At 39.0% G+C, this 23033-nt stretch overlaps 2 protein-coding genes across 2 annotated transcripts; one reads left to right on the top strand and one right to left on the bottom strand.

Annotated features, from left to right (window-relative positions):
• Positions 1–11248: 11248 nt before the first annotated feature.
• Positions 11249–12940, bottom strand: LOC106094960 (probable cytochrome P450 6a20). Its single transcript, XM_013262203.2, has 3 exons — positions 11857–12940; positions 11399–11799; positions 11249–11281 (listed from the first exon to the last, which is right to left on the bottom strand). The coding sequence occupies exons 1-3, from the start codon at positions 12938–12940 to the stop codon at positions 11249–11251; spliced, it is 1518 nt and encodes a 505-aa protein (XP_013117657.2).
• A 7270-nt stretch (positions 12941–20210) lies between these two features.
• On the top strand, positions 20211–21930 carry LOC106094961 (cytochrome P450 6a8). Its single transcript, XM_013262204.2, has 2 exons — positions 20211–21331; positions 21398–21930. Exons 1-2 carry the CDS (start codon positions 20269–20271, stop codon positions 21811–21813), a joined length of 1479 nt encoding a protein of 492 aa, XP_013117658.2. The 5' UTR covers positions 20211–20268; the 3' UTR covers positions 21814–21930.
• Positions 21931–23033: the final 1103 nt, after the last annotated feature.

The raw sequence follows: 23033 nt of genomic DNA, 5'->3' as shown, positions 1-23033 counted from the left end.
GATTTGACTTCTTGAGATATCCGAATAGACTGAAATTTCGAAGGAAGTGTTCGGTTACAATTTCGAACAATTACGATTAGTATGGTCCATATAACCTGATCAGTGTTGCCGTTTTTGGTAGGTTCCTACCAAAAATTTTAACTTTAGGCAGAAGAGTGATTTGAACAAATAGACGGTCGGTCATGTCTAGATCGTTAGTGAATATAAAGACGATCTAGTATGTATGTTTTGTAGAGCTGGAAATGTATAATTTGATGTGTTGCAATCGGAATGGCGCAATGGGCAACTCTGTGGTGATGGGCAAATATGTGGTGATGGGCAACTCAGTGATGATGGGCAACTCTGTGGTGATGGGCAACTCTGTGGTGATGGGCAACTTTGTGGTGATGGGCAACTCTGTGGTGATAGGTTTATACCCTACACCACTACTGTGGTACAGGGTATTATAACTTAGTGAATTAGTTTGTAACACCCAGAAGGAAGAGAGATAGACCCATTGATAAGTATACCGATCGACTCAGAATCACTTTCTGATTTGATTTAGCTGTGCCCGTCTGTCTGTCCGTCCGTCTGTCCATGTTAATTTGTGTACAAACTACAGTTTGCAATTTTTATCCGATCGTCTTCAAATATGATATGGGCGTGTTTTCGGCCTAGAGACGAAGCCTATTGAAATTGGAAAAAATCGGTTCAGATTTGGCTATAGCTCTCATATATATGTTCGTCCGATTTGCAGTTATACTGCAATAAAATGGTCATTTGTTAACCGATTTTCTCGAATTTTGGCACGAAGGATTTTCTTATGACTCCCGATATTTCATTAAAATCGGTGCAGATTTGGGTATAGCTCCCATATATATATTCATCCGATTTGCAGTATGTATGTCCGTCTGTCCGTTCTTCCGTCTGAAAATACTTCTTATTTGTGTAGGTCGATTGGGATTGTAAATGGGCTATATCGGTCCGTATTTTGATATAGCTGCCATACAAACCGATCTTGGACCATGACTTCTTGAGCCACTAGAGGGCACAATTCTTATCCGATTTCGCTGAAATTTAGCATGAGGTGTTTTATTATGACTACAAATGAACAGAGTATGGTTGAAATCGGTTCATAACCGGATATAGCTGTCATATAAGCCTATCTGGGATCTTGACTTCTTGAGCCTCCAGAGGGCGCAATTCCTATCCGATTTGGCTGAAATTGTGCCCGGCGTGTTTTGGGATGACCGTGCCAAGTATGGTCTAAATCCAATCGGTCCATAACCTGATTTAGCTGCCATATAAAACGATCTTGAATCTTGACTTCTTGAGCCACTAGAGGGCGCTATTCTTATCCGATTTGGCTGAAATTTCGCATGACATATTTTGTTATGACTTTTAGTAACTGTATCAAATATAGTGCAAATCGATTCACAACCTGATATAGCTGCCATATAACCTGATATAGCTGCCAAAGTGGGATCTTGACTTTTTGAGCCTCCAGAGGGCGTAATTATTATCCGATTTGGCTGAAATTCTGTACAACGGCTTCTTCCATGACCTTCAATATTCGTGTCCGATTTGACTGAAATTTTGCACGTGGTGTTTTGGTATCACTTCCAATAACTGCGCAAAGTATGTTTCAAATCGGTCTATGTTTTGATATAGCTGCCATATAAACCGATGTTGGGTCTTGACTTCTTGAGCCTCTAGAGGGCGCAATTCTCATCCGATTTGGAATGAAATTTTGCACGTGGTGTTTTGGTATCGCTTCCAATATCTGCGCAAAGTATGGTTCAAAACGGTTTATGTTTTGATATAGCTGCCATATAAACCGATCTTGGGTCTTGACTTCTTGAGCCTCTAGAGGGCGCAATTTCTATCCGAATTGACTAAAATTATGCACGTTGTGTTTTTGTATCATTTGCAACAACTGTGTTAAGTATGATTCATATCGGTTAATAATCTGATATAGCTGTCATATAAACCGATCTGGGATCTTGACTTCTTGATCCTGTAGAGGGCGCTATTCTCGTTCGATTTAACTGAAATTTTGCACGTAGTGTTTTGGTGTCACTTCCAACAACTGCGCATATTATGCTTCAAACCGATCTTGGGTTTTGATTGCCTGAGCCTTTAGAGTGCGCAATTCTTGTTCAATTTAACTGAAATTTTGCACGTAGTGTTATGGTATCATTCCCAACAACTGTGCTAAGTATGGCTCAATTCGGTCCATGTTTTGATATAGCTGCCATATAAACCGATCTGGGATCTTGACTTCTTGAGCCGATAGAGCACGCAGTTCTTATCCGCTTTGGCTGAAATTTCGCATGAGGTGTTTTGTTATGTCATAACTGTGCGCAGTATGGGGCAAATCGGTTCATAATCTGGTATAGCTGCCATATAAACCGATCTGGAATCTTGACTTTTTGAGCCTCTAGAGGGCGCAATTGTCATCCGATTTGGCTGAAATTTTGTACAACGGATTCTCTCATGACCTTCAACATACGTGTCCAATATGGTCTGAATCGATCAATAGCTTGATACAGCTCCCATATAAACCGATCTCCCGATTTCGCTTCTTGAGCCCCTACAAGGCACATTTCTTATCCGAATGAACTGAAATATTACACAATGACTTCACCATTCATTTAAAATGTTCAGCATTCATTTATGGTCCAAATCGGACTATAACTTCATATAGCTCCAATAGCATAACAGTTCTCATTCAATATTCTATGTTTGTCTAAAAAGAGATACCGCGCATAGAACTCGACAAATGTGATCCATGATGGAGGGTATATAGGATTCGGCCCGGCCGAACTTAGCACAGATGTTTTTTCATGCTTTGTATCATTTGCGTATTACCAATGAAATGCAGCAATCCGGAAAGCTTCTAACTAAGGCAGTATACAACATATAAAGATGCAAATTCTATTTTGTGTATATATTGGGTTGCCCAAAAAGTAATTGCGGATTTTTTAAAGGAAAGTAAATGCATTTTTAATAAAACTTAGAATGAACTTTAATCAAATATACTTTTTTTCTAAAGCAAGCTAAAAGTAACAGCTGATAACTGACAGAAGAAAGAATGCAATTACAGAGTCACAAGCTGTGAAAAAATTTGTCAACGCCGACTATATGAAAAATCCGCAATTACTTTTTGGGCAACCCAATATATTTTGAAAGAAAATAAATTAATCCAAAGCAATATTTTTTTGGAAATGTGTTTTTCGTGTATTTTCTTTTCAAGTGCTGAGATCATTTTCGCCTATTTTTGTTAATTTGGCCTGTTTGATTGCATGATATGATACTGAAAAAAAAAGCGAATGTATGTAGCCATTAGTGACGTGAATGGTTTTATGTGAATCCCCAAGCGTTGTGAGGAAATAGAATTTATAAAAACTTAACCGATTCGATAGATATCTGAAGTGGGTGTTGGGAATTTCAATAATTCTCATATAGAAACAAGTAAAAATGTGCAATGTTCAGCAGGGCCGAATCTTATATACCCTTCACCAAGGATCGCATTTGTCAAGTTCCGTCCCCGATATTTCTTTATAGGCGAACAAAGAATAATGGATAAGAATTGCTATGCTATTGGAGTTACACCAGGTTATGAACCGATAGATGCCATACCTAGTTGGGCTGTTGGTAGTCATTGTGCTGAATTTCAGCCAAGTCGAATAACTATTGCGCTCTCTAGAGGCTCAAGAAATGTAATCGGGAAATCGGTTTATATGGGAGCCATATCAGGTTTTCAACCGATTTGGACCGCACTTTACATAGTTGTTGGAAGTTATAATAAAACATTTCATGCAAAATTTCAGCCAAGTCGGATAATAATTGCGCCCTCTAGCGGCTCAAGAAGTCAAGATCCCAGATCTATTTATATGGCAGCTTTATCAAGGTTTGAGTCGATTTGAACCTTTCTAAATACAGTAGTTGTAAGTCATAACAAAACATTTCATATTAAATATTCAACCAAATCGGATAAGAATTGCTGCATCTAGAAGCTCAGAAATCTAGATCCAGGATTGGTTTGTATGGCAGCTATATCAAAACATAGACCAATGTAGCTCATTTTCAATCCCAACAGACCTATTCTAATTGGAAGTATTCATGCAAAATTTCAAACGCCTTCGACAGTTAGAGTCCAATCGACAGACGGACGGACGGACAGGACTAAATCGACTTGGAATATCAAGACGATCAAGAAAGCATTGGGTTGCCCAAAAAGTAATTGCGGATTTTTCATATAGTAGGCGTTGACAAATTTTTTCACAGCTTGTGACTCTGTAATTGCATTCTTTCTTCTGTCAGTTATCAGCTGTTACTTTTAGCTTGCTTTAGAAAACAAAAGTGTAAAAAAAGTATATTTGATTAGAGTTTATTCTAAGTTTTATTAAAAATGCATTTACTTTCTTAAAAAAAAAAACTGCAATTACTTTTTGGGCAACCCAATATATACATTGTTGGATGGGTTATAAACTGAATGACGAAATAAGTATGCCCCCATCCTATGGTGGAGGGTAACAAAACCTCCTTCATTGTTTCATATAAGAGCGTGCTAAGTTCGGCCAGACCGAATTTTATGTACCCTCCACCATGGATAGCGTTTGTCGAACTCTCTGCGCGGTATCTCTTTTTAGGCAAACAAAGAATAATGAATAAGAACCGTTAAGCTATTGGAGCTGTATCAAGGGCGATTCGGACCATAAATGAAACTGAATGTTTAACATTGTAGAAGTCATTGTGTAATATATCAGTCCATTCGGATAAGAATTGCGCCTTGTAGGGGCTCAAGAAGCAAAATCGGGAGATCGGTTTATATGGGAGCTATATCAAGCTTTAGATCCATTCAGACCATATTGGACACGTATGTTGAAGGACATGGGAGAAGCCGTTGTACAAAATTTCTGCCAAATCGGATGAGCATTGCGCCCTCTAGAGGTTCAAGAAATCAAGGTCCCAGATCTTGTGATCTACTCCCAAATACCTTCCATTTGAGCCCCATATTGCCACGATCGGTAAATATGTATGTCCGATTTAGGGGTGTTTTCGGGGCTGAAGTGGTCCCCTTGACACTTAGCTCTGAAAAAAATGTCAGCATAGTGCTCTAATCTCAAATATCGTCAATTTAAACCCCAAATTGTCCCCATATTGGCGCTTCCCGCCGAGAAATTGGCTATCAAATTCGTTTTTTGAATTCAAATACCTTTCATTTGAGTCGCATTTCCCCAAGGTCAGTAAATTTTTACTCCTTGGGGGGGGGGGCGTTTTAGGAAAGAGACGGTGCCCCAAATACATGGTCCCACATTTGGATATCAGATTCGTATTCTACTCCCAAATACCTTTGTTTGGGCCCCATATTGCGATGATCACTAAAAAATTGCTGTTTGTGGGGTGTTTAGGGAAAGGAGTAGACAGCCATAAAATTGGTTTGAAAGTGGGTGTCAATTTCATCTTCTACTCCATAAAACCTTTCATTTGAGCCCCACATTGATATGGCCAGTAAATATGTCCGACTTAGTGATTGGGGCGATCCCCCAAACACTTAGCCCTAAAAACAAAATTGATTGATTGATTGATTTGTGAGAAGTTTGTCCCAGTTCCCTAATGGTATGTTCATGGGCAAATTTGCATGGAAGTGTGGTGACCCCATAGGTTTTTTCCGGAATATTGATATCAGATGTGGCACTACTCCTAAAGACCTTTCATTTGAGACCCATATTGTTATGGTCGTAAATTTGTCCTCTTTGGGGGAGCACTTGGTCCCACATTTGGGTATCAGATTCGTATTCAACACTGAAATACCTTTTATTTGAGCCCAATATTGCCAATGTCAGTAAATAATGACCTGTTTGGATGTGTTTTGGGGGAGGCATGGACTCCCAGAAACTTGGTCCCAAATTTAGATATCATATTCGTATTCTGCTCGTAAAAACCTCTTATTTGAGTCCCATATGCCATGGTCGGTATATTTGTACGATTTAGGGGGTTTTTGGGGGTTGAGGTGGTCCCCCAAACACTAAGTCCGACAATTGGATATCAGATATGTTCTCTAATCTCAAATACCTTTCATTTGAGTCCCATATTGTCATGATTGGTTAATATGTATATTCGGTAGGTTTTGGGGGTGGGGCGGCCCCCCTAGGTACCTCATCCGAAACTTGGCCACCAAATTTTTGTTTTTAGGTTATTATAAGAGAGCACACAAAATTTCCCTAAAATCCCACCACCCACCTCCGAAATCTGACATTTCTGAAGATTATGGTAAGGGAGAGGGTATCAAATTTCTGATATCAAAAACTTAAGCACCATTTTTTCACCACGGGTCCATAATGCAACATCTATGAAAATTTCAAGAAAATCGGTTCAGCCGTTTGTGAGTCTATACGCAACATACATACAAACAAACACAAATTCATTTTTATACCCTCCACCATAGGATGGGGGTATACTAATTTCATCATTCTGTTTGTAACTACTCGAAATATTCGTCTGAGACCCCATAAAGTATATATTCTAGATCGTCGTGATATTTTATGCCGATCTAGCCATATCGGTCCGTCTGTCTGTCGAAAGCACGCAAACTTTCGAAGAAGTAGAGCTAGCCGCTTGAAATTTTGCACAAATACTTCTTAGTAGTGTAGGTCGGTTGGGATTGTAAATAGGCCAAATCGGTGCATGTATTGATATAGCTGCCATATAAACCGATCTTGGGTCTTGACTTCTTGAGCCTCTAGAGGGCGCAGTTCTTATCCAATTGGATTGAAATTTTGCACGACGTTTTCTGTTATGATATCCAACAACTGTGCCAAGTATGGTTTAAATCGGTCAATAACCTGATATAGCTGTCATATAAACCGATCTTGAATCTTGACTTCTTGAGCCACTAGAGGGCGCAATTCTCATCCAATGTGAATGATTTTGCACGAAGTATTTCATTATGATATCCAATAACTGTGCTCAGTATGGTTTAAATCGGTCCATTATCTGATATAGTTGTCATATAAACCGATCTGGGGACTTGACATCTTGAGCTTCTAGAGGGCGCATTTCCTATCCGATTTGGCTGAAATTTTGCTTGACATATTTTATTATGACTTTCAACAACTTAAAGTCAAATCGGTTTATAACCTTATATAGCTGCCATATAAACCGATTTGGGATCTTGACTTCTTGAGTCTCTAGAGGTTGCAATTATTATCCAATTTGCCAGAAATTTTATACGACGTATACTCCCATGACCATCAACATAAGTGTTTATTATGGTCCGAATCGGTCTATAGCCTGATACAGCTCCCATATAAATCGATCTCTCTATTTTACTCCTTGAGCCCCCAGAGGGCGCAATTCTTATTCCAATTGACTGATATTCTACACAGGTCCCCAACATATAATTTAATTGTGATCCGAAGCGGACCATATCTTGATATCGCTCTAATAGCAGAGCAAATCTTTTCTTTTAAACTTTTTTGCATAAAAAGAGATGACGGGAAAAGAACTCGACAAATGCGATCCATGGTGGAGGGTATATAAGATTCGGCCCGGTCGAACTTAGCACGTTTTTTCTTGTTATATATAAGAAAGATTAGATATAAACTATAATTTGTAAAGCATTGGACTGAAATTTGATGCGTTATGTTAGTAAAATTTTCGTCCGTCGGCTGTGATGTAATGACAAGTCATTCTTTCTGGCGAAGCATTGAACAGCTGCTGGAATTTCGAAGTCTTGTCCGCCAGAATACAACACCATTCAGCGTTATAGAACTGGCGACAACAGTATACAGTGTTACAGACCTAACAACGGTAGTATATATGTAGCTCTTGCATTGTAAATGGTAACGATAATTGTCCATTCAAACCTTATATTCGGACTGAAGTGATCCAAAGCGCTACTTCTTCATTATGTTACAAATGCAAAACTGAACTTAATATGCCTTCAACCTATGTATATCAGAATCAACCTAAAGAAAATAACAAAAACTATTTTCAATAACCAATTATAATACAATGACTGGTCAAAATTTCGTGTTTATTTTTTAAATCCCCATATCTGTGACAAAGAAAACCGGCAATGTTATGAAATTCAATACTTCAATTTTGTTGTTTTTTTTTGCATTTTATTTAGACCGGTATAGACATGCATTTATTTGTTTGGCAATATTTTGTTTTTGTATTCTTTTCTGTTATCATTTTTTTTTCTCCATACACAAAACGGGGATTTTTTAGGAGAATGATAGAGAGAAAGAAGAGAAGGTTGGGAGGGCAACAATTATGCTTGTCTTTCTGTATGTGTAAAAAATAAACAATTTGGCGCTAAGTTTCTCATTCATACATTTTGAAAGCGTTGCCGCTCTCTCTCTCTCTCTCTCTCTTACACACACACACACTCACTTTCTTTTCCTCTCCCTCCCCGCTATCTAGTTAAGAAAGCTTTCTGAAAAAAATGTTGTTGCTTATGTTGCTACAATAGTTGAATTCGGAAATGATAGGTTTTTAACAAGACCACATAATTTTGTCATAACCCATGGAACACAGGTATTTTATTGAGACTATCTGCTCTGAACAAAAGTGTACTTATAGTCCTCAAACAAGAAAAACATGGTTAAGGCGCTGGACCAGTAACCCTCTCTTGTAAAAAAACAACAAAATTCTTTGAAGGAAGCATAAGCATGTTAAGTTTGGCCAGGCCGAATCTAATATGCTCTCCACCATGGACTGCACTAGTCTAATTATTCCCTGGTTTCCTTTTACCAATGGATCAAAACAAAATTTCCATGGATTTTTATACCCTCCACCATAGGATAGGGGTATACTAATTTTGTCATTCTGTTTGTAACACCTCGAAATATGCGTCTGAGACCCCGTAGAGAATATATATTCTTGATCGTCGCGACATTTTAAGTCGATCAAGCCATGTCCGTCCGTCTGTCTGTCGAAAGCACGCTAACTTCCGAAGGAGTAAAGCTAGCCGCTTGAAATTTTGCACAAATACTTATTAATGTAGGTCGGTTGGTATTGTAAATGGGCCATATCGGTCCATGTTTTAATATATCTGCCATATAAACCGATCTTGGGTCTTGACTTCTTGAGCCTCTAGAGTGCGCAATTCTTATCCGATTTGGCTGTATTTGCATGAGGTGTTTTATTATGACTTACAACAACTATGCTAAGTATGGTTGAAATCGGTTCACAACCTGATATGGCTGTCATATAAACCTATTTGGGTTCTTGACTTCTTGAGCCGCTAGAGGGCACAAGTATTATCCGATTTGGCTGAAATTTTGAACAAGGTGTTTTATTATGACTTCCAGCAACTGTGCTTAGTATGGTTGAAATCGGATTATAACCTGATGCAGCTGCCATATAAACCGATCTTGAATCTTGACTTCTTGAGCCTCCAGAGGGCGCAGTTCCAATCCGATGTGGCTGAAATTTAGCATGACGTATTTTGTTATGACGTCTAACAACTGTGCTGAGTATGGTTCAAATCAGTCCATAATCTGATGTAGCTGCCATAAAAACCGATCTTGAATCTTGACATCTAGAGCCTCTAGAGTGCGCAATTCTTATCCGATTTGTCTGAAATTCGGCAAGACGTGTTTTGTTATAAATTGCAACAACAATGCTTAGTATGGTTCAAATCGGTTCATAACCTGATATAGCTTTCATAAAAACCGATCTGGAGTCTTGAGTGTTGACCTTATATAGCTGTCTTATAAACCGATCTGGGATCTTGACTTCTTGAGCCTCTAGAGGGCGCAATTCCCATCCGGTTATGCTGAAATTTAGCATGACGTGTTTTGTTATGACGTCAAACAACAGTGCTGAGTACTGTTCATTTCGGTCCATAATCTGATGTCGCTGCCATAAAAACCGATCTTGAATCTTGACTTCTTGAGCCTCTAGAGGGCGCAATTCTTATCCGATTTGGCTGAAATTTGGCATGACGTGTATCGTCATAAGTTCCAACAACTATGTTAAGTATGTTTCCAATCGGTTATTAATCTGATATAACTGCTATATAAACCGATCTGGGGTCTTGACTTCTTGAGCCTCTAGAGGGCGCATTTCTTATCCGATTTGGCTGAAATTCGGCAAGACGTGTTTTGTTATGACTTTCAACAACAGTGCTGAGTACTGTTCATATCGGTCCATAATCTGATGTAGCTGCCAGAAAAACCCTTCTTGAACCTTGACTTCTTGAGCCTCTAGAGGGCGCATTTCTTATCCGAGCCTCTAGATGGCGCGATTCTTACACCGATCTGGGGTCTTGACTTCTGACCTGATATAGCTGTCTTATAAACCGATCTGGGATCTTGACTTCTTGAGCCTCTAGAGGGCGCAATTTCAATCCGATTTGGCTGAAATTTTGTACAACGGGGGAAGCCGTATGTTGACCTTTAACATACGTGTGAAATATGGTCATAATCGTTCAATGGCCAGACACAGCTCCCATATATACCGATCTCCCTATTTTACTTCTTGAGCCCCTAAAGGGCGCTATTCTTATTCGAATTGGCTTAATCGGACCATATCAATCCGAGTCGGACCATAAGCTAATATAGCTCCAATAGCAAAGCAATTATCTTTTATCCTTTGTTGGCCTAAATAGAGATACCGGGAAAAGAACTCGACAAATGCGATTCATGGTGGAGGGTATATAAGATTCGGCGCGGCCGATCTTAGCACGTTTTTCGTGTTATTCTATTCCGCTGACGCTTTACATTTTGACTTCTACTGCGATTTCCAACATCCACGTTAACGGTGGCTTAAATCGAACTATAGTCTAATATGGCTGGCGGTATGAAATAAGGCCCCAATGTAATAAAGTCCCAATCGAAAAATGAAATGAAGACCCAAAAATGGGGTTTTATTTCATTAAAAAATTAGGTCCAAAAATTAATAATGAAATCAGGCGCAACGAAATCAAAAACCACCCCAAATAATATGAAATATGGCTCTAAAACTAGGGGCATTAATTCATATGAAATTAAACGCCGATTTTAAAAACGAAATAATGTCCCAATAAATGTTGAACAAAAGTTAAAAAACCCTCACTTTTAGCAAAACGAAACAAAGCCCCAAATAAGGTTTGGGGTTTTGTTTCATTTCCAAGTTTGGGGTTTTAGTTCATAAGAAATTAAGCCCAAATTAAAAAAAAAAATCCCCAATTATCATTGTTTTTAGCTCTTGTTTAAAAGTTTGGGGCCTTATTTCATTTTTCTTTTGGGCATATAACCCCCGTACTAACTTTTCAGCACAACACCTTTTTTGATTCCTTGGAAAACTGATAAAAAAAAATGATTTATAGCAAATACTTAAGCCTTTATTAATTTTCATACAAAATTTATAACATTTTGCTTTTTTACTATCCAAATCTTCTTATCTTTTAAACTCTACTTACATTCAAGGTAATACCACCCAAAGGATTTAAATTGAAGCTGGGTATAACAAAGTCCACTGGTATTTTCGTTTCCTTACAAACACTAAATCTGAATTTTCTTAGTAACTGTACCAAGCCTATACTGGCTTGCATGCGACCAAAACGCATGCCTATGCAATTTCGAGGACCTTCGCCAAATGGCAGATAGGTGCAAGGTTTAATACTTGCGACATGGTCTGTTGAAAAACGCTCTGGATCAAATTTCTCAGGTTGTGGGAAATATTCGCTATCATGATGAAAGCACTCTGAGGGTATAATGATCATGGTGCCTTTTTGAATGGAATATTTGGGATCACTTGTCTGGTAATGAGCAGTGGATTTGCGAAATAAGGCAGGGGCCACAGGATATTTGCGCAAGGTTTCTGAAAAGTCAAAGTTATTACATTAATGACCGTCCTCATGCACACATTACAACTTACCCGATATCACCTGTTCCAAATATTTCATATCCTTCATACACTCATAGGTAAACTGCTGCTGATGTTTCTCCAGCACCTTCTCAATTTCTTGTCTTAGTTTTTCCTGCACTTCCGGCTGTTGGGCCAATTCGTATAAGGCATAACTCATGGTGGTGGAGGAGGTATCAAAGCCAGCCACAAAAAATACAAAGGCCTGAGCCGTTAATTCCTCCATAGTGAAATTTTCTCTACCATCTGCATCCACTTGGTTTTTCAGCTCTATCAGCATATCCATAAAATCAGAACGTTTCACATTATGGCTCTCTCTATATGCAATGGTCTGTTGGACTATGCCCATATAGAATTCATGAACTTCTTGGTGGATTACCCGCATACCCAATTTTTGGGCAATTTCCGGAAAGGCATGTATCAATCCATCCACAATGCTGCCATGGCGACGTTGGGTGAAGAACTTGCGACCCATAACACAAAACTCCGCCGAGGGATCTTTCAGACTATTGCAATCCAGGCCAAAGGCACACTCACCTATAACATCGGCTGTAAAGCGTCCCAAAATATCAGTGATTTCCATTACCTGACTATGGGGAGGCTGCTTCAACAACTCCTCAAACAATTTTCCCAATTGTTCTCCCACCTTGACCACAGTGGGATACATGAACCTCATCTTGCCCGAAGTAAAGGTGGGTGAAAGTTTAGCTCTTAGCATTTTCCATTTTGGACCATCCAAGGAGAATAGATTAGCCGTCAGGGGGTCATCTTTGGCATTGTGAAATAGACCTCGCCGATCGAATGTGGAAAAATCCTTAATTAGAATATTTTTAGCCAATTCGGGATCCATGACTAAAACAGCCTTTTGCATATGAAAATAGAAACCCGCATATGGTCCGGTTCCCTTGAATTTCTCATAGGTCTCGCGAAATATTTGGGCAAAATGTTTGGTACGCATCCACTCATGCATATTGCCCGCAGGTATTTGAGGTTCATTATGGGGAACATCGCGTCTTTGCCAATAGGAAAAATGGAATTTCAGCCACAGCCATAGGGAGACCAAAGAAGCTAATAAAAGCGTTATCAACACCAACATGTCTTCACGCAGTGACTTTGTGAAGTAGACTGAGGGTGTTGCTTCGTTGATAGGAAGTGGTCTTTTTTGAGTATCGTAAATCTCACAAAAATGAGAGACAGAGCAGGTCAAATAAAAGAGGTACCATGTTATGCGGTGCGAAAAGTAGGGAAAAGGAACACTTCTTTCTTTCCTTCTATGTTGTTTTATTAAAAAATGTCTTGGCATTGAGAACAAAGACTTATTTGGCATTAAGTGATTCTCACATCTTACGATTGTGTGGAAAAATAAATGCTAGTTTAGAAGATTTCATATGAATATGAAATTTTTGCCCAAACTCACTGCAATCGATAGTCGCATATAAAGAGCCAGGTGCACAGCTTGTTAGTGAATTCTTCTTAGATCCCAAAACAACCCATTGGGCGATGCCCCTGTGTCTGTCCATAGAGTTAAATCTTGCATACACTGTCCTAAAAATAAGGGCACAGAGTCCATAAAATATGTGCTGGAAACACGATTTTACTGCAAGTTGGAATAGTAGCAAATTATTTCCAGGAAATTTCTCCAAAGACAAAATTTCCATAAAATTTTCTTTGAACAAAAATATTTTAACGAAATTTTCTATAAAGACAAAATTGAAATCTCCTCTCAGAAATGTGCCGGAAATATTCTCTACATACAAAGATTCCATGAAATTTTATCCGAAAACAAAAGTATACTGAAAAAAATTTACATGGAATTTTCTCTAAAAATAAAATTTTTATTGAGTTTTCTCAAAAAACATAATTTCCATAAAATTTAAAATCTTTTCTATTAAAAAAGGGTACTTAAACTACCCTCCCCCCCAAAAAAAAAGGGTACCACAACTATCCATCCCCAAGAAATAGGGTACTAAACTACCATTCCACACAAAAATTTTTTCTGAAACTAACCTTACCTAAGAAATAAAATACTAATACAAACCTTTCCCAAGAAGAAAGGTACTAAAACTACCCTTTCGCTCAAAAAGTGTACTAAAACTACCCTACATCAAAAAACGGTACTAAAACTAACCCACTGCAAGAATAAGTGTGCTAAAACTACTCTTCCCAAGCAAAAGGGTACTAAAACTATCTTTCCCCAAGCAAAAATATGCTGAAACTACCCTTCCCCAAGAAACAGTGTACTAAAACCAACCTTCCCTATGAATCAAGGTACTGCAACTATCCTTTTTCTTGGGAAATGCACTAAAACTACCATTTTTCTTGGAAAAATACTAAAAACTACCATTTTTTAAGAAAAAAAGGGTACTAATACTACCCCAACAAAAAGGTTACTAAAACTACTCCCCCAAGAAAAAGGGTACCAAAACTACCCTTCCCCAAGTAAAGGTGAAGGGTACTAAAAATACGCTTCCCCAAGAAAAATGTTTAGTAAAACTACCTTTCCCAAAAGAAACAGGTACCAAAACTACCCTTACCCAAGAAAAAGGTTACTAGAAATACCCGTCCCCAATAAAAAAGTGTACTAAAATTAACGTTCCCCAAGCAACAGGGTACCAAAATTACCCTTCTCCAAGAAACAGGGTACTAAAGCTATCCTTCCCCACGAATCAGTGTACTAAAACTACGCCTTCCCATGGAACAGTGTACTAAAACTAACCCTTCCCAAGACACAGGGTACTAAAACTACCCTTCTCCAAGAAAAAGGGTACTAAAACTACCATTCCCACGAAAAATGGTTCTGAAACTACCCTTTCCTAAGAAAAAAAATACTAATACTACCCTTTCCCAAGAAAAAGAGTACTAAAAATAACCTTTCGCTCAAAAAGGGTACTTAAACCACCATTCACGCTAAAAATTGTACTTAAACTACCCTTCACCAAAAAAACGGTACTAAAACTAACCCACTGCAAGAATAAGTGTACTAAAACTACTCTTCCCCAAGCAAAAGGGTACTAAAACTACCTTTCCTCAAGAAAAAAATTTACTAAAACTACCCTTCCCCAAGATACGGTGTACTAAAACCAACCTTCCCCATGAATCAGGGTACTTCAACTATACTTGTTCTTGGGAAATGCACTAAAACTAGACTTTTTCTGGGAAAGATACTAAAACTACCATTTTCCAAGAAAAAAAGGGTACTAATACTACCCCAAGAAAAAGGTTACTAACACTACTCCCCCAAGAAAAAGGGTATTAACCTACCCTTCCCCAAGTAAAAGGGAGTACAAGGGTACTGAAACCACCAGAAAAAGTGTACTAAAAATACACTTCCCCAGGAAAATTTTTTACTACCTTAACTAACTAACTTAACTAACTACCTTACCCCAAGAAACAGGTATTAAAACTAACCTTCCTCAAGAAACTGGCTACTAAAACTTCGCTTCCCCAAGAATCAGGCTACTAAAACTACCCTTCCCCAAGAAACAGGCAACTAAAACTACTCTTCCTCAAGAAAATGTGTACTAAAAAAGCCTTCCTTAAGAAAATGTGTACTAAAAATATCCTTCCCAAAGAAAAAGTGTACTAAAAGTACCCTTACCCAAGGAAAAGGTTACTAGATACGCCCTTCCCCAATAAAAAAGTGTACTAAAATTACCCTTCCCCAAGAAACAGGGTACCAAAATTACCCTTCTCCAAGAAACAGGATACTAAAGCTACCCTTCCCCACGAATCAGTGTACTAAAATTACGCCTCCCCATGAAACAGTGTACTAAAACTAACCCTCCCCAAGAAACAGGGTAATAAAACTACCCTTCGCCAAAGAAAAGGAGACTAAAACTACTCTTTCTCAAGAAATAGTGTACTACAAATACCCCAACAAAAGTGTACTAACAATACCCTTTCATAGGAAAAAGTGTACTAAAACTGTTTTTTCAAAAAAAAAAAAAACAGGTTATTAAAACCACCTTTTTCCAAGAAAAAGGGTACTAAAACTAACCTTCCTCAAGAAAAGTGTACTAAAGCTTCCCTTCCCGAAGAAAATATATACTAAAACAGCCATCCACCAAGACAAAGGGTACTTAAACTAAACTTTTCGAAGACAAAGTTTCCTTAAACTACCCTACCCCAAGAAATAGGGAACTACAATAATACTACTCTTCTTCAAGTAACCGGGTACTAAAACTACTCTTTCCCAAGATACAGGGTACTAAAACTACTATTCTTTAAAAAAAGATAAAAAAACAACCCTTCCCTAAGACACAGTGTGCTAAAACTTCCCTTCCCCAAGTGAAAGTGTACTAAAGCTACACATGCTTTAGAAAAAATTTACTAAAAATACCCTTTCCCAAGAAAAAAGTGTACTAAAAATACCTTTCCCCAAGAAACAGGGTACCAAAACTACCATTTCCCAAGTAAACGGGTACTTAAATAACCTTGTTCAAGAAAAAGTGTTCTTCCAAAAGAAACAGGGTACTAAGACCACTCTTCCCTGAGAGACTGGTACTAAAATATCCATCCTCAAGAAAAAGTGTACCAAAAACACCCTTCACCAAGAAAAAAGTGTACAAAAATGACCCTTCACCAAGAAAAAATGGTACTAAAACTACTCTTCTTTAAAAAAGCGTGTACTTAAACTACCCTTCCCACGAAAAAGGGTACTAAAACTAACCTTCCCCAAGTGAAAGGGTACAAAAGCTAGCCTTTCTTAAGAAAAAGTGTACTAAAAATACCCTTCCCCAAGAAAAAGGGTACTAAAACTACCCAAGAAACAATGTACTTAAACTACCTTTCCCCAAGAAACAGGGTACCAAAACTACCCTTCCCGAAGTAAAAGGATACTAAAATACTCATCTTCAAAAAGGGTGTACTAAAACTACCCTTCCGCAGGAAACAGTGTTCTAAAATTACCCTTCCCCAAGAAAAAGTTACTAGAACTACCCATACCCAAGATACAGTGTACTAAAACTACCCTACCCCAAGGAAAAGAGTACTTTAAATACCCTTTCCCAAAAAAAGTGAAATAAAACTAACCTTCCCCAAAACCCAGGGTACTGAGACCACCCTTCTGCAAGAACCACGGTACTAAAATATCCTTCCTTAAGAAAAAGTTTACCAAGAATATCCTTCACAATGAAAAAAGTGTACTAAAATGACCATTCCAAGAAAAATGTTACTAAAACTACCCGCCTTTAAGAAAGCGTGTACTTAAACTACCCTTTCCCAAGAAACAGGTTCTAAAACTAACCTTTCCCAAGTGAAAGAGTACTTACTAAAGCTAACCTTCCTTAAGAAAAAGTGTACTAAAAATACCCTTCCACAAGAAAAAGGGTACTTAAACTACCGAAGATACAATGTACTTAAACTACCTTTCCCCAAGAAACAGGGTACCAAAACTACCCTTCCCCAAGTAAAAGGGTACTAAAATACTCATCTTCAAAAAGGGTGTACTAAAACTACTCTTCCCCAGGAAACAGTGTACTAAAATTAGCCTTCCCCAAGAAAAAGTTAATAGAAATTCCCGTACCCAAGATACAGTGTACTAAAACTACCCTACCCCAAGGTAAAGGGCACTTTAAATACCCTTTCCCAAGAAAAAGTGAAATAAAACTAACCTTCCCCAAAAAACAGGGTACTACGACCACCCTCCCCAAGAGACTGGTACTAAAATATCCTTCCTCAAGAAAAAGTGTACCAAAAAAAAAAAAATTGTGTCAAGAAAAAGTGTACCAAAATTAATCTTCACCGAGAAAAAAGTGTACTAAAATGACCCTTCACCATGAAAAAGAGTACTGAAACTACCCTTCTCTAAGAAAGCGTGTACTTAAACTATCCTTTTCCAAGAAACAGGTTCTCAAACTAATCTTTCCCAAGTGAAAGAGTACTGAAGATAGCCTTCCTTAAGAAAAAGTGTACTAAAAATACCCTTACCCAAGAAAAAGGGTACTAAAACTACTCCTCCCCAAGAAAAAGTCCACATAAACTACCTTTTGCCAAAAAACAGGGTACCACAGCTACCCTTCCCCAAGCAAAAAGGGTTCTAAAATACTCATCAAAAAAGGTGTACTAAAATTACCCTTCTCCAGGAAACAGTGTACCAAAATTCCCTTTCCCCAAGAAAAAATTACTAGTATTACCCTTACCCAAGATGCAGTGTGCTTAAACTACCCTACCCCAAGTAAAAGGGTACTGAAACTACCCTTTCACAAAAAAAAGTGAAATAAAACTACCCTTCCCCAGGAAAAAAGGATGCTAAAGCTACCCTTCCCCAAGAAAAAATATGCTAAAGCTACCCTTCCCCAAGAAAAAAAGTACTTAAACTTCCCCTCACAAAAAAGGGTACTAAAACTACCCTTTCCCAAGAAAAAGGTACTACTACCGGTCTGACTTCCTACCCATAAAAGTCTACTAACAGTTGAACCCCAAGCAAATGCAAATTTCACATTTTGCCCATGAACATTCCACTAAGGCACAGGGGCAAGGGGCGGCCACCGTAGCGCAGAGGTTATCATGTCCGCCTATGACGCAGAACGCCTGGGTTCGAATCATGGCGAGACCATCAGAAAAATTTTCAGCGGTGGTTTACCCACCAACCACCACATGAAAATGGTAGCCAGATTTTCATGTGGAGGTGGCGATCATCGTCAAGCTCCTTTAGGTAAGCAAGTTCGATCTCCGCGGGACCAAGGTGGCCATTGGTTATTTGAAGGGGCCAATAACTCGCCTTTTCATATCGAGCATCATAGGGACTCAGTATTTGTGCAGGAGCCGATGCCGCTCGGCCTCTCACTGAGACCCTTCGCTGTCTACCGCTGTTTGCCCGCGACTGAATTTGCAGCTACTATGGAGCATTACAATATCCGCAACCTTTGGATGCGCCCGATAGCTCGCAGCTATGCTTCTCTTGACAGCAACGAACACCACACAAAAATCGGACCACAATGTTCCAGTGTATGTGGTGCACACAGCCATTCTGTGCCGGGTGCCCTGCTGGGTGGTGTTGGGGATGAGAGCGCCTGAGATATCAAGGAAGAAATCTTTATATCAGGTACTTACACTACTTTTAAATACCTTCCATTTGATATCCATATTGTCCCTATTGGCAAATAGGCGCTGTTGGAGGGTTTTGGGGGTGGGGATTTGTTCTCCACTTTTAAATACCTTTCATGTGATACCCATATTGCCCAAAGCGGTAAAAGAGTCTTTTTGTGGGGTTTCTTGAGGGGTTGGGGACCCCCCGAACACTAAGGGTGTAATTTGTATTCCATGTTCCTACTCTACTCTTAAATACCTGTCGTTTGATACCCATATTGTCCCAATCGGTAAACATACCCGTCCGGGTGGGTTTTGGGATGGGGCGTCCCCCCCCCCCGAATTAGTTGACCCCTAAATTTATATCAATCTTGTGTTTTTGCGGTACCATGAGGTGGCATACAAAATTTCGTTTAAATCGGTGCACCCATCTTCGAGATCTGGCGTTTTTGAAAACTGATGTAAGGGGGAAGGTCCGCCCCCCTTTGGATATCAAAAAATGTAGTACCTTATTTTCACCTTGGGCTCAAATTCTACCATCTGTGAAACCCAAAACCTTGCCTCAAATTTCAAAAACACCAGATCTCGGATATGGGTAGAGCGATTTAAGCGAATGTTGTTTACACATCTGGGATGGGGTGCTTAGGCGGGTCGCCCACCCCCAAAACCCGGCAAACGGATATATAGACCAATCACTACAATATGGGTATCAAATTAAAGGTATTTGAGAGTAGAAGACGAATTTGATAACAATCTGAATCTGATGATAAGTGTGCGGTGGATTTCCCCACCCCCAAAAAACCCCTCAAATCGGATATATTTACCGACCATGGCAATATGGATCTTAAACGAAAGGTCTTTGGGAGTAGAGCACGAAATTGACTACCAGTTTTGGGACCAAGTCTCTGGGAGTCCATTCGGCCCGCAAAACAGGACTTATTACTGATCACTGCAATATGGGGTATAAATAAGAGGTATATGAGAGTAGAAAATCCACAGGACAATTAGAATACATTTTCAACTGAAATTAAGCAGAAATTTCCAAATTTAGAGTATTCCTCGGACGCAGCTGAGCGGGCCGGGCTCAGCTAGTGTTCAATAAAAACTAAATTTCAGTGACATCTTACATAACAACTGAGAACGAATTTGGCCTAATTATGATTTTCACGATCATGGTTGCATTGTAGACAACTCTCAGGAAAATTTTACACATATAATGAGGTGAAAAGCTTTCGACCAACTAAAAAAGCTTATCTTGAAGCCGTCAAAACATTTCTGTTACCACCTTGAATGATTATGCTATCGAATTTCTTACCAGTAGTTGTAGACTTCTCAAATTGCTTGGTGGTAGGCATAGAGGTGCAAAGCTCATTTCCTCTAAGAAAAAAAAAAAACATGAGTGAATTGGAAGCCGCTTTGGCTATGTATGCCTTTATTGGCCTATGTACCCTGGTTTACGGTTGGATGAAATCTCGCATGTTGTATTGGCGTCGTCGCGGCATACCATATGAAGACCCTGACTTTCTGGTGGGTAATACAAAAGGCATAGGAACTCATAAACATATGCGTCAGACTTTGCGTGAGTTCTATCGGAAATTTAAAGCAAGTGGACCATTTGGAGGTTTCTTTTTTATGCTACAACCAGTGGCTATTGTTTTGGATATGGATTTGGTGGAGAATATTTTAATAAAAGATTGTCATGCCTTCGACAACAACAACTCCACTGCTAACACTTTAATGGGAATTGGATGTTCATTGAAGGAAAAAAAGTTACGAAACAAATTCTCGCTTGTCTTAAACTCGAATACAATCAAACAAATATTACCCTCTGCCGTAAAGGTGGCCCATGAATGCGCTAACGTTCTACAAGAAATTCTGCCAGACTCTTATCAAGTGGATGTCAATGATTTGGTGTCTCGCTATACCACCGATGTCATGGGTTCCTGTGTTTTTGAACTGGAATGCAATAGCCTTGAAGATCCCCACACTGAGTTTCTAGCAGCACATAAAGACATTTTCAAGCAGTTTCAACATTCCACAGCAACGCATATCTTCAGGCAATTCTTTCCCCGATTGGCCCAAAGTCTATGCCGGGCCAGTATGCCGAAATCGTTGTACGACTTTTATTTTGGAATAGTACAAGAAACTGTGGAATATCGGGAGATTAAACAAATTAAGCGCCATGATTTCATGGACATTCTGATTGAGTTAAAAAATTCCAAGGATCCCAATGAGCGTTTAAATATGAAGGAGATTACCGAGATTGTACTCACCTTCTTTGTGGCTGGATTTGAGGCTTCATCGACCACCCTCTGTTTTGCTTTGTACGAATTGGCTGGAAATCAAAAGGTTCAGAATAAGTTAAGGCAAGAGATAGGGGAAATTCTTAAAAAACACAATGATGATATAACATATGAGTGTATGCAGGAGATGCCCTACATAGAGCAGGTTATATCAGGTAAGACATTGTTAGCCAACTCCCAGCTGGATTTTTTTATATTAATGCAACTCTCCTATATCCTAGAAACCCTACGCAAACATGCAGTGCTTCCTTATTTAGAGCGTCGAGCCCTTGTAGACTATCCCACCAATACTGCTGGCTATGACATAGCCAAAAACACCACTATCTTCATTCCCTTGGATGCAATACATCATGATCCGAAAATATATCCAGAACCTGAAAAATTTCTACCCGAACGTTTCGAACCTAAGAAGCTATCGAAACGGCATTCAATGGCTTATTTGCCATTTGGAGTTGGCCCCAGTCATTGTATTGCCATGAGTCTGGCCAAGATGCAAGTTGGCCTCGCTTTGATAACCCTTTTGCGGGACTATCGCTTTTCCCAGTGCTCCAAAACTAAAATTCCTCTAGATATTGACTTGAGTTTGTCTATTATTAAACCCATTGGTGAGGTTTTTCTAAAGGTGGAAAAGTTATAACCGCAATTTGTTTATCTAAAATGTTTACCAATATCATTATCATTGTCAGATATTGGCTATGACACACGTGAATGTTGTCATGTGAGAGGGGAAATATACGTTTCATTGGCCTAAAAATAGCATAAGTCATTAACCTTAAGAAAATAAAAATTGTTTAGCTATAAAAAAATTTTAATACTCGAATCAAGGTCTATAAAATGGAACAGTGTGATCAGAGAGGGGCCTACGGACCTATAAGCCTTGCGTCTTTTCTACTCAAAACCTTGTATTGTGAATACCAAGACAATGAGTAGGACATCCAACGAAGTGCCCAAATAGAAACAGCATGCCTATGTCAAGGGAAGCTTGGAGAAGACTGCCCTGCAAGAGGTTGTTCATAAAATAGAAGAATGCTTCGATGCTAAGACGTACACATAGGCGTTTTGCAACGACATCGAGCAGGCTTTTAACCATGTGCGGACCGACCCGGGGTGGACCGGGTCCTTAGAAACTGGATAAACCATATGCTAAGGAACAGGAGGATATATTATGGCTACTGTTGTGGAAAAAATATCTTTCTCCAACTACATCCAAATATCACACTTGCGTCCACCTAATTAACATTTTTTCCTACCGGTCATCATCATCTATTCCCATCAAAATTACTCCAACAGCTTGTCATCAACTCATCGAACAACATTACCTCAATTACTTTTCTCATTCTTTTAAATCGTCCAAGGCCAAAATGGTCATTACTATCAAGAATAACATCATTATTAGCTTATTTCGAACTTCTTTAAACTATGTTGTATTTCTATTTAAAATTAGCTTCAAACAACTCTTCAATATGCGTACTGGTCTGCGTGGGCGTTTGCATGCCCCTCTTTCCTCTTAAGCGCCACTCCTCTACTGCAGAGGCTAAGCATAGGCCTAGCCGTTGTAGAGCGTAACAACAACACATCCGAGAGCACAGAATAGCAGCACATAGATCAATACACATATAGATAATCACACACACTCTTGTATTTATGCTTTGCATTGGTAATGCTTGTATGTGCAACGATCGAACCAAAGCTTGACAATCCAATATATTTATGTGTAGTCGATGCCTCCTAACATCAAGCATGCTGCAACCGCCAGCAAGTTCGATTGCACATATATATGCATTCGCCACATAAGTTGATTTGGTCGATGTAACATATAATAAGTAAAAGCGTGCTAAGTTCGGCCGGGCCGAATCT

This window comes from Stomoxys calcitrans, chromosome 5, assembly GCF_963082655.1.
Source record: "Stomoxys calcitrans chromosome 5, idStoCalc2.1, whole genome shotgun sequence".
NCBI classification, from domain to species: Eukaryota; Metazoa; Arthropoda; class Insecta; order Diptera; family Muscidae; genus Stomoxys; species Stomoxys calcitrans.
Note: the sequence above shows the minus strand (reverse complement) of the source record. Positions and strands in the feature narration are given on the sequence as shown.